Raw genomic sequence first — 12,904 nt, 5'->3', positions numbered from 1 at the left:
AATTTGTTCATTGCATCAGTTAGCTCAGTATTCAATATTTTCAGTAACCATATCATGTTCAGATGATTTCATTGCTTTATTGCTTTGTTCAGTTATATGTTATTTCAGCAGTACTCTATCCTGCATGTTCAGTACCTCTCAAGTACTGACACATACGTGCGCTACATCTTCTCGTGATATAGGTTCAGGTTCTCAGTATCCAGATCACGCTTAGATCGGTTACCGATCTCCAGTTCAGCAGAATCAGTGGTGAGTCCTCATTCTCCGAGGACAATAGTCATGAGTTTCTTTTCAGTATTTTAGTCCTTTAGTTTCAATTTTGCTAGACTTAGTTGGGGCCTGTCCCAACATTTTTAGTCAGTTAGAGGCCATTTTCAGACATAGATAGATTTAAACTTAGTATTGAGTTAATATCTTCCTTGTATTAAACTCATCAGTTTTTATTTATCTCAGTTATGGTATATGGGTATTCCCCATCTTTTCATTTTATTTATGATTTAGCTTCCGCATCAGTTTACTATCTTTAGTATGCTCATGATCATGCCAGCCGGGTTAGCTTGAGATCACTTGTGGTCCTAGGTCCTGTGTCCGCGTCTCGGGGGTAGTTCGGGGCGTGACACAAATATAAATATATTTTTTAAAAATTACTTTAAAGTAAATTATTGTGTTATTTAATAAATGAAAAAGCAAATTTTAAAATTGATTTTAAGAAAATAAATTAATACTTAAGGGTATTTTCGTAATTTAACTTTTGACTTAAATTCTTTCATTTTTAGTAATATATGATATATGATATGATGTGATATGATGCTATGATGGGTTGATAGTTCATTTTCAATTACTAAATCTCCACCTCTAAAAAACAATTGTGTTTTTCTCTTATCTTTACTCATTCTTTGCAAAGCAACTTTCAATTCCAGTTGGTGCTTATAAAGCTAAATTAAAGCCTGTGCATATTATAATTACTTCATTTTCGCCTTAAAAAGTTACGGAATGTGTCACGTAAGTTAAAAAATGTATAAAATTACTTAAAAAATAGATTTAATGATAATAGGACCTTAATTTAGGTAAGGTGTATATGTGATTTCGATCATAGTACAAAATATTCTTGTGTCTTATCCCTAAATAATTAAATAAACAGAGAAAAATATAAGATAATAAATCAATACTAAGTAAGAGATAATATTCTAAAATTAAAAGATTTGTAACGGTAATATAACTAAAGGGCAAACAACATAAATCCACTAGTTTAGGTTTTAATTACTAGTATTCAAAATAATTTCAAATATTACAAGAAGTAATATTTGAAAAAGCATGATATATGTTTAATTAAAATGGTAACTAAAATGCTTAATTTAAGTAGAAAATCACTTCTTTAACAATTTTTGAGTATATTTAGTCTAACAACTTCTAAAAAAATATAATCTAATTTCTTCCATTTATTTTCGAGCAACAACAAAGTAACTTTTCTTTTCAAAAATTCAAATTTGTTTCTCTGAATCTTGAGCTTCCTCTTCCAATATCTAAGATATGTTCATCTTCCAGATACACGTATCCAAGATATATTTCTCTTCTATATACTCGTATTCGAGATATGTTCTATCTGAAATATGTTCCTTTTGAGAATATGTAACATAACAACTTCCTAAAAAAAGATTGGAAATATAAGATAATAAATATTGTAATTAAGAGATAATATATTTATTCCATAATTAAAGGATTTGTAACTGTCAATATAATTAATTTCCTTATTCGTCTCTCAATTTATTTTCTACTTCCCATAATCAGTATTTTTTCTATTTTCTGCGATCTGCACCATTTCATTCTTTTCCATTTTTCCGTGATGATCCTTTTTTTAAAAAAAAAAAAAACTAACTATTGAATTATTTTTTTGGTCTTCTTTAATTTTAATGAAATATGCGTATTGATGTTTTTAACCGTCAATTTGCATTTTAATACTTTTTGCACCAAATTTTGTACATAACTTATGTATTGTGGTCTCAAACAAATGGTTCAAGTACTTATAACTATTGCATATAATTGGTTCATTAATTGATTTCAAACAAATGTTTCAATTACTTTCTCGTCAATTTGAGATATATATATATATATATATAGGTTTCATTAAACGTATATAATTGGAATATGCTATATAATTTTGATTTAATTTGTGGTTTCAGAAAAACTGGTCTTCTATATTAATTTGGTATGATATGGAGTGTTTAAAAATAAAATTAGTCAATTACATAGTATTGATATATGTTCAGGACTCAAAAAAATTTAATTAGATATATCGTGGACCACCTAATTTAGTTTGTGCTGATAGATATGATCGTTTGAAGTTGACTAAAGTAAAATCTCATATTGAAACTCAATCGGTAAGAAAACTTTCGACTCAACTTTGTGCTAGAGGATTCTAGTGACCTTAATTCATCTCTAAAATCATTTCCACCCTAAAGAATTGACCTTTACACCTAAGAACAATTAAAAATTACTTTGTACGATCTTATTACTAATGAAGAATGGTTCGAGTCTTAACTTAGAAATTTTTGGGTGTTACATGAGTAGCCTCTAAGAATCCCGAATAGAGTTGAATACATCTTGCAGAATCCAACTAGAATTGTCTTGCAACTTGCAGAATCCTACAAATTTTCAATGTCTGTGGTGGTGTTCAAAAATAAAACTAATCTATGATATTGATATATTTTCAGGTTTCAACAAATGTATATAAATTGTTTACTGTCAATAATTTTCTTTCAATAAAAGTGTATAAAAACTGATGTTTGTGTGAATATTGTATTATATAAAATGTAAGTAACCTAATTTAAAAAAATTTAGACATCACCAAATTTAAGAAAAATTGAAAGCATGTTTTAGTATAATATTAAACCATTGTCATACTGGATTAAGTCACGATTGAAAATCTTGCTTACATACTAACTCGTAAGTAATAAATTCAGCAAACACATGTGCGTGTGTATATATATATATATAGGAAGAGATTATAGAGAAAAATTTGGAATTTCAAGTAATGGTTAAGAACTTAAGATTATTATCTTTTTGCAATATAGAATTAAAATTCTTGTAGTTAAACAATTACCTTGGTAATTTTCATAAATTAAATAATAAAAAGTAAAACTTACATAAATCAAATTTGTCTTTAAATTAAATACGAAAATAAAATTTAAATTAAAAAAAAAATAGAAGATCCATAAAACTAAAATTCCTAAATTGTAGTCAGACAATTACCTTGATAACTCTCCGCAGTTACAACTACTGTCCTCCAAAATCACACTTCTCTAGAGAGTTTAGTCGGAGTTTCTGTTATATTTCTTTCCGCTTTTTTTCTTTAGAGAGCGGATAACACAATTGCAGGTATTATTCATCTTTAGTTTAGACAATTTGGTTTAACTGATTCCTTTTTAACATCGATTTGCTTAGATTCTCTGTTATTTTGTCACAGAAATGTATCATGATGAAATCGGCCAGGATGATTTGTCTAGAAAAAGATCCAAACAGTATCATCGAAATGATGATGAATCGAAGGAAGGCAAACTTCTTCGAGGGATATTGAACAATTTAGAATTTAAACTCAATTTACTTAAAGCCAGATGTACAACAAAGTTTGATCCAACCGTTTTTGGTGTTGCTGAAAGTATGAAGAAGAACCTGGGCGAGATTCTGAAAATGAAGGATACACATGAGCGATGTGAAGATAAAATATGTATGGTTTGTTTGTATCAATTTTAGTATTACTAATGTATAAATATTTCAAATTTTATTTTGGTTTATCAGTTTCAGAGGAGAATAGGGAGACAATGACTGATGCTGAAATTGAGAAAGATGATGAGCGGAAAATTGATGGTATATCTTACAATTTCTGTTTGCTTGTGTTCGTATGTGCGAATAGGCTTTTCTACGTTTTAAAAGGATTTGTTTTACTTTTTGATTTGACAAGTAGGTGATTTTCTGATTTATTTGTATGTGTAGCAACTTATGGACGTTGTAAAGTTCGTATCTTCTCATTTTCTGTTTGCGTGTATGTGTATGTGTATGTACAAAGAGGTTTTTCTACGTCAAAAAGCTTTGTTATCTAATTAGTTGGTGATTTTCTGATTTATTTGTTTGAGTAACAATTTATGACGTTCTAAAGTTCATATGATGTCGTAGATGTTCTCTTTTCTGTTTGCGTGTGTATGTATGTGCGAAAGGGCTTTTCTATGTCGAAAGGCTTTGTTCTACCTTTTCTAATTGATAAGTAATTGGTGATTTTCTGATTTATTTGTCTATCTAAGACCAACATTCTATAGTTCATATGTTGCCATCAATGNGGCTTTTCTACGTTTTAAAAGGATTTGTAAAGTTCATATCTTCTCATTTTCTCTGTTTGCGTGTATGTGTATGTACAAAAGAGGTTTTTTTACGTCAAAAAGCTTTGTTATTTGATTAGTTGGTGATTTTCTGATTTATTTGTTTGAGTAACAATTTATGACGTTCTAAAGTTCATATGATGTGGTAGATGTTCTCTTTTCTAATTGCGTGTGTATGTATGTACGAAAGGGCTTTTCTACGTCGAAAGGCTTTGTTCTAATTGATAAGTAATTGGTGATTTTCTGTCTATCTAAGAGCAACATTCTATAGTTCATATGTTGCCATCAATGTTCTCATTTTCTGTTTGAGAAGACTTTGTTCTACCTTTTTCAATTGCTAGTTTGGTGATTTTCCGTTCCAGTCAGAAATTTGAGCATAACAATTCCATTAAGTGAAATTTAGGTATCTAATTGAAACTATTTTGAAATAAATTAGTTTGAATGGAATTGGGAGTTGGATTTCGTTTGTTGTATGCAAGTGAAACAAGTAATAAATAGAGGAAATTGCGACATTGTCTACTTTATTTACACTGCATTCTCCTTCAATGTAGCATGTGTTTTAACTGACTGATAAACCTAAAGTCTACATATATTTCAGTTATCCAAAGAGTATAAACTGCAGTTGAACAGTGCTGAAGAGTTGAATAAAGGCAAAGTGGAAGTTGATGTTGTTGCTGATCAGAAGGGGGCAGAGGAGAGAAGAACTACACTGATTAGTACATGGATTTAATTATTCAAATCATTATTTCATTTAGTTGGACCTGCATATTTCAGATTTAATTATTATCATTTTTTCTAGCAAAACAATTATATCGATCATATTACCTGATTTGACGAGACAATCCATTTTAATCTAGAGTGCTTATTTATCCAAAATTGCATTTGAAGCATCACTTACAGCTAATCAAATTAACCAAATATATAAATGCAGAAATGAGAGTAATCTGAACTACATATGAGCAGGTTTGCCGTGACAGAAAGCTTATTCATGGTGAACCAACCTTATAGCAAGAAGCATTCTCTCTAGTTCACTTTCTGCGCTCAAGATTCAGCAGCAAACTATCCGAGGGGAATGACTGTCAACTTGTTGTCTGTTTGATCAATTAAGCACTTTCCTTAGATCATTGATCCAATTTCTGCCAAGTGCTTAATCATACATCCGATTTCAGTCATTGAGTCGAGCTCTGAAATCTTTTCATTTTTCACTAATGTGTAGTTTTTATCTTCTGCTATAAGAGCTGACATCCATTTGTGGAAATAAATTCATACTGAAGTTGAGTTATACTCTTCTCTTACTCCTAACAGTTCCTTTCATTGACAACATAAGCGTATTTCACCTCTTTTTTGACTTGCAGAACAAACCTGATTTTTCTGTCCAAGTCCAAGGACCATGTTTGTAATGGACTGTAAGTTTCGGAAGTTAAGAGTCAGATGCACAATTTGAAAAATGATCCTACAGATGTATCAATTAGTTTTTGTCCTGAATCAACTCGCGACGCATCAACCCAACTCTTGCGTTTTTTGTTGCATTAGATATCAAATTCACCCTAAATTTTCTTGATTGCACCTTATTAATAGCAGCATGTTGGTTATTGCTATCACCTGTAGCATCTACATTTTTTTGTTGCAATATCTCTATAGACTTAGGACTTAGAGCTAATTCTGGATCATTTGAAATCTCTAAAATACCTTTGTTTTCAATAGTTGTTTGATGACCAATATTACCTGTACCAACATCCATTGAGTCTGTACGGCTTTTCTCAGAAATGTCAGCAGCCAATTGTCAATCTAAAATAGTAGTTTTACTTTGATCGACATCTACAACCCTTTTTGTTCATTTAATATTTTCCTCGCATCACCTTGATATTTTTCACTATCGCTAATGCCTTTTAAAAGCAGCTTTAATAGTATCAATAATTTGTTTGTTAGTTTGATTTCTTTTCAAGATCAAATAACAACTACGTTCATTATGACCTACAATAATTGCAATACAAAGGCAGATTATATCTAAAAAACAATTTGAAATTCTAATTGTGTCATACAAAATTGAGTCCAAGAAAGTAATATATTTTTTCTTTTGCAAAATAGCACCCCCAAACACCTACTTTATCTAGTGACTTTTGACCTATATAATAAGAATAAAAACTTAGCCTAGAAATTGGCACGTGGGATACACATACACGAGAATTCCTACTCAAACCAATTGTATATGACGTTAAGTTGTTGACACATTCTTCTTTGCAACCACACATTTATGCATAAATATGGCAACTTCTGGGCTTGTGAGAAAAGTTTCAGGAATTGAAAAAGAGATTGATTACAACTCCAGTTTTGATGCTACTAGAAGGTACTCAAGGTTTTGTGGTGTATTGTGATGCATCTAGAGTTGGTTTGGGTTGTGTCTTAATGCAGAATGGCAAAGTTATAGCTTATGCCTCCAGACAGTTGAAGGTTCATGAGAAGAACTACCCAACCCATGACTTAGAGCTAGCTGCTGTAGTATTTGCTTTGAAGATATGGCGTCATTACTTGTATGGTATACATGTCGATGTATTTACTGATCACAAGAGCCTTTAATATGTGCTTACTCAGAAAGAGCTTAATCTCAGACAGAGAAGGTGGTTAGAATTACTCAAGGACTATGACCTTAGTATTCTTTACCACCCAGGTAAGGCTAACGTTGTTGCTGATTCTTTAAGTAGGTTTTCTATGGGTAGCACCGCCCATATTGAAGAAGGAAGGAGAGAGTTAGCAAAAGATGTGCACAGACTGGTATGCCTGGGAGTCAGACTTATAGATTCCGCAGAAGGAGGAATAGCGGTGGCGAATGGGGCTGAGTCATCATTAATGTCAGAAGTGAAAGAGAAGCAAGATCAAGATCCCATTTTGCTTGAGTTGAAGGCAAATGTTCAGAAGCAAATAGTATTAGCTTTTGAATAAGGGGGAGATGGTGCATTGAGATATCAAGGTAGATTGTGTGTACCTATGGTAGATGGAGTCCAAGAGAAGATTATGGAGGAAGCTCATAGCTCCAGATATTCCATTCATCCGGGTTCCACCAAGATGTATCGTGATTTGTGAGAAGTTTATTGGTGGAATGGCATGAAGAAGGACATTGCAGAGTTTGTTGCTAAGTGTCCAAATTGCCAACAAGTGAAAGTCGAGCACCAAAGGCCCGGTGGTCTGGCTCAGAGAATAGAACTTCCGGAATGGAAATGGGAGATGATCAATATGGATTTCATCACAGGGTTGCCAAGGTCTCGCAGACAGCATGATTCTATTTGGGTAATTGTCGACAGAATGACAAAGTCAACTCATTTTCTACCGGTAAAGACTACCCTTTCAGCAGAAGATTATGCCAAGTTATATATTCAAGAGATAGTGAGACTTCATGGAGTCCTAATCTTCATCATTTCAGATAGAGGTGCACAGTTTACTGCACAGTTCTGGAAATCTTTTCAGAAAGGCTTGGGTTCGAAGGTGAACTTAAGTACTGCCTTTCATCCATAGACTGATGGGCAAGCAGAACGTACTATTCAGACTTTAGAAGATATGTTGAGGGCTTGTGTGATCGATTTCAAAGGTAATTGGGATGATCACCTACCTCTCATTGAATTTGCCTACAACAACAGTTATCACTCCAGCATCCAAATGGCTCCATACGAAGCTCTTTATGGGAGGAGATGTAGATCTCCTATTGGATGGTTTGAAGTTGGTGAAGCAGGGTTGATAGGACTAGATTTAGCTCACCAAGCTATGGAGAAAGTGAAAGTGATTCAAGAGAGGTTGAAAACAGCACAGAGTCGCCAGAAATCCTACACTGATGTTAGGAGAAGGGCGTTAGAGTTTGAAGTAGATGATTGGGTATATTTTAAAGTTTCACCCATGAAGGGGGTTATGAGGTTTGGTAAGAAGGGGAAACTTAGTCCCCGATATATTGGACCTTATCGCATAGTCAAGAGGGTTGGCAATGTAGCTTATGAGTTGGAGCTACCACAGGAGCTAGCAGCGGTCCATCCGGTATTTCACATCTCCATGTTGAAGATGTGCATAGGCGATCCTTCATTGATCCTGCCAACTGAAAGTATTAGGATCAAAGATAACTTATCTTATGAGGAGATTCCTGTTCAAATTTTAGATCGGCAAGTTCGTAGGTTGAGAACAAAGGATGTAGCCTCAGTCAAGGTCCTTTGGAGGAACCAATTTGTTGAGGAAGCTACTTGGGAAGCCGAATAAGACATGAAGAAGAGATATCCATATCTCTTTAAATCCGCAGATCAAGGTATTAATTTCCTTCTTAGTGCTCTTTAAATTATAGTGGGCATGTTGTTGTTGTTGTTGTTGTTGGTGTTGCATGATTGCTTGTTGGGTGTTTGAATTGATGTTATACCCTTAGCCTTGTAAGAGTAACCTCATTCGAGAACGAATGTTCCTAAGGGGGAGATATTGTAACATCCGACAATTTAAAATGAATATGAAGAACCTTGAAATTGGAAGTAGTCATTTTTGGAAAAATTCAGAATCTGGAAATTTGGCTAAGTGTGGAAATCAGTGAGTTTTTGGCCAAATTTGGTCTTTTCACAAATCATTTCTTTTGAGGTTATATTGTTGTGTTAGGCTGATTGTGGATCATTTTTGTTCCATTTTAAAAGAGTAAGAGTTAGGGTTCTTGAGTGAAGAAGAGAGAAAGAAGAGAAAAAGAAGAGGAGATCAAGGAGTTTTCGTCAAAGATCGTCGTGGAAATCGTCGGGGGTGATCCCTAATAGGTATGTGAGTTCTTTAGTGTGGGTTGATCCTTTCCCCCACACACCAAGCTCATTTTTATGATTTGAGAAAAGATTGGTTGTGTTGTTGAAGTTGTTGGTTGTGTTGGTGAGTGTTAGTTGAAGTTATTTAGTCTTCGTTAGAGTATTTTCTATTCGTAGTGATCATAATTCTGTATTGCATCCAAGTGCTTCATGACCAAAACATATATATATATATATATATTTTTGGCACCACACCTGGAATCCCCTGTGTAGGAGTCAACAGTGGCTCTGTCTCACGTTTTCTCCCATAATGACTACAACCCCTAACCTCATGCTTGGAGGTTGAGGTTTTTTTTTTTTCCACTACATAAACAGTGAAGAAGCAAAATTGAATTGTGGCAGCATTTTTAGCATCAGCTGAAGAATCAAGTGAATTATTATGACTGAATCTGTTAACTTGAAACCTGCAATATTTATTACTGAAAAGTTGGGCATTGTAGTACTAGCTCTGAGCATCCTAGGTCCCAGAACTTGACGGCTCAATGCCCAGAAAGGGATGCCTCAATGACGTGTGCATATTAATAGGCAGAAACTGGGAGCCTCAGCCCTTCAACATCCAAAAATAGTTGCATCAATACCAGAAAAGTTCTACTGTTTGTTCCAGAAGAATGGTTCCAATAAAGATACTTTGTGATAATATGATCTAGGCTATCCTTGCTATGGATTACTTGGTTACTGTATTTGGTTTGTTTCTGGCTAAGTTAGTTGTGATTAATTGACATATTACTTTTGCTTAGTTAGCATTCTGGAGGCACTTGAATGGACAACTGTAATATGAGTGATTCTCGTCCTTCTTGAATAGTCAAGAGTTTAAAGTTGAGTTCATTTCTCAAAGTTATTAGGGAACTATGTATTCCCAAAGAAATTTTAAAGAAATGTCTTTACATTTAAACAAAGTTGGAAACTGAGATTTCCAAAGAGCCTTCGGGATAGTTTTTTTTGAGTAATTATCTCAATCAACAGGAAGACATATGTTTTAAAAACATAAGAGCCAGTACATTTTTGGGAGTAGTATCGAGCACCGAATTGGGGGAGCGTTCAAAGAACCCACAGCCCCCATAGAACCATGTTAGCCACCATGGGTAGAAAATGATCATACTTTTTAGATGAATCCTTTTCAGATTAGACTAGTGGATCCATTAGGCAGTTCAGGTCTTATACCTTTGGCCGGGTATAAGATGCTCTGGCAGCGTGAGGTCGATCGTTGTATCATCACTATAGCTCTTATGTGATAGTTGTCGGTTAGAGAAACTCCTACAGCAGTTATTGTATTTTTATACACAGAAATTATTGTATTTTATATACATCAGTTCAATTGTATTTCTATATACATCTCAGGCTTATTGTATCCTTGTATACACACAGAGTTTATAGCATATTTTAAACAGTCTTTCTTTATATCGCACTTGTTTTAAATTGCCTTATATTGAAAGAAGTCAGTTAGGTTGAGTTGAGTTGAGCAAGGTAAACTTTTCAGTTTCTTCCAAATTTCTTTCTAGCCTAAGTTGCTTAGTTTTCCAGCTCGCATACTCGTACATTCCATGTACTGATGCCAGTTGGCCTGCATCGTCTTATGATGCAGATACAGGTACCTCGGATCAGCATCCTGCACATCGTTGATCCAGCTGAGCACTCCAGAGTCGGTGGTGAGCCTCCTTGCATTCCGGAGGACTCAATTATTTTGTGTTCTTAGTTTTTGTTTTATTAGGATGTTGCGGGGTCTGTCCCAACATCCATCTCAGTATTTTAGAGGCTTCATAGACAGACAGTCAGTCAGTTAGTTTTGAGTCTCTCATTTATGTATATATATAAATATTCTATTTTGAGACTCGAGTTGCCTTTTTGGCCATATTTTATCAGTTGGTTGTTTATAACCTTTCATTGCATTGAGTTATGCTTTTGAGATAAGTTTCCGCTGCGTTAAGAAAGCCAGGCCAAGGGTTCACTTGGGGCCAGCAATGGTCTCCGAGTGCCGATCCCGCCCAGGGTGTAGGCTTGGGGCGTGACACAACCTCAATTCTCTTAAAGGAAAATGTACAAAAAGGCCTGATATTGCAGCCTTTATTGCTATTGATGAATGTATGCAGAAGGATCTGGACCAGCTTTTGAAGATGAAGGATACGCATGAAGGTAAAATGTTTATTGTCGATCTGTTTGTATCAATTAGTTCTTATGATGTCGTCGATGTTCTCGTTTTTCTATTTGCCTGTTTATGTATGCATAAAGGCTTTCAATTGTCAAGCAATTGGTGGTTTTCTGATTTGCTTGATCGACGTTCTAAAAGTTCATATGTTGCTGCATCTTCTTTATAGCTTTCAATTATAACCACGTTAATTTCAGGATTATTTGATTTTTATTCGATCTGATAGTAATTTCTGAGTTATGATTTCTTGTTTTCTTGTTATGTATTGGTGTAAAATTGTGTAGGATGTAATACATAGAAACTCAGAAATTTGAGCATAGAAATTCCATTAATTAGTGAAATTTGGGCATCTAATTGAAACTATATATTCTGAAATAACATAGTTTGAATGAAATTGGGAGTTGGATTTCGTTTGTTGTATGCAACTAAAACGAAGTAATAAGTAGAGGAAGGTTTGAGACTGTCTACTTTATTTACACTGCATTGTCCTTCGATATAATATGTTTTTGCTGACTGATAAATCCAAACTCTATACATAATTCAGAGTTATTCAAAGAGGATAAACTGCAGTTGAACAGTGTTGACGAGTTGAAAGAAGGCAAAGTAGAAGTTGATGTTGCTACTGATCAGAAAGAAGGTAAAGTGAAATTTGATGTTGCTGCTGATCCTAAAGAAGGGAAAGTAGAAGTTGATGTTGCTGCTGTTGATCGAAAAGAAGGCAAACTGGAAGATGATGTTGCTGCTGATCGGAAAAAAGGCAAAGTGGAAGTTGATGTTGCTGCTGACCGCAAAGGGGGCAGATGAGAGAACTACACTGATTAGTACATAGGAGCAACTTTGGGGAGGAGAGAAAAAAGTGAGGCTTAGAAGGATCTTGATTCACATCCCATTTACAAATTGTCTGTAATAAAAATAAAGTAGAGAATATTAGCTGATGTTGAGGTTACAAACTATTCCTTTTGGCGTTAAATTTGTTCTTGCGGTCTAGTGAAAAAAAGGTGTAAAAAGTTTGTATACAGTTCATTGAACCACCAAACTGTTGAATATATCTTAGTTACATGACATAATGATCATATCATATTTGCTCAATGAATATCTCTGTTTGACACTAATTAGAGCATGTAGAGCTAAAATGCTCATTCAGTTCCGTAGAAAGCATGTTGGTTACTACAATATCAAGTTGAGCTGCTCGCTCTACAGTCATCTTCCTCTTCCGTGTAGTCTGTAGACACATTATGTGCAATCTCTGTGTGGTAATCTTCCATAGAAAAAGATTAGTTGAGTACTATCAAGGCCCAAAAAAGTAACTAAACGTAGAAAATGGAAGGATCATGCTTATTATGTTTCTTGTTGATGCAACATTAAAAGCTTAATCTCACTTTCATTGTGCGCAACAAACTTCTTGAAGCTTATGGCTCAATTGTTATTCTTCTTACAGCCAAACGGAACACGCAACGTAACATTATATAGAACATTTTAACTTGATTGATTAAATAGATCAAGTGGGAGTTAAGGTCGGTAACTGAAAAAACTAACAATAATGTATGAAACCTCAGACGGAGGACAGGTCGAGTAGGACTAAC

General features: G+C 34.1%; 1 protein-coding gene across 3 annotated transcripts; it reads left to right on the top strand.

The window, feature by feature from the left end:
• Nucleotides 1–3,240: 3,240 nt before the first annotated feature.
• LOC125851061 (uncharacterized) lies at nucleotides 3,241–11,901 on the top strand. 3 transcript variants are annotated; one of them, XM_049530860.1, is made up of 4 exons: nucleotides 3,241–3,375; nucleotides 3,464–3,724; nucleotides 3,796–3,864; nucleotides 11,868–11,901. In XM_049530860.1, the coding sequence occupies exons 2-4, from the start codon at nucleotides 3,466–3,468 to the stop codon at nucleotides 11,882–11,884; spliced, it is 345 nt and encodes a 114-aa protein (XP_049386817.1). In that variant the 5' UTR covers nucleotides 3,241–3,375; nucleotides 3,464–3,465; the 3' UTR covers nucleotides 11,885–11,901. The 3 variants fall into 3 exon arrangements, with proteins under 3 accessions (XP_049386817.1, XP_049386818.1, XP_049386816.1); XM_049530861.1 differs by lacking the exon at nucleotides 11,868–11,901 and adding an exon at nucleotides 4,993–5,590; XM_049530859.1 differs by lacking the exon at nucleotides 11,868–11,901 and adding an exon at nucleotides 4,969–5,590.
• Nucleotides 11,902–12,904: the final 1,003 nt, after the last annotated feature.

This window comes from Solanum stenotomum, unplaced genomic scaffold, assembly GCF_019186545.1.
Source record: "Solanum stenotomum isolate F172 unplaced genomic scaffold, ASM1918654v1 scaffold21764, whole genome shotgun sequence".
Lineage (NCBI taxonomy): Eukaryota > Viridiplantae > Streptophyta > Magnoliopsida > Solanales > Solanaceae > Solanum > Solanum stenotomum.
This window is presented reverse-complemented; position numbering and strand designations above follow the sequence as displayed.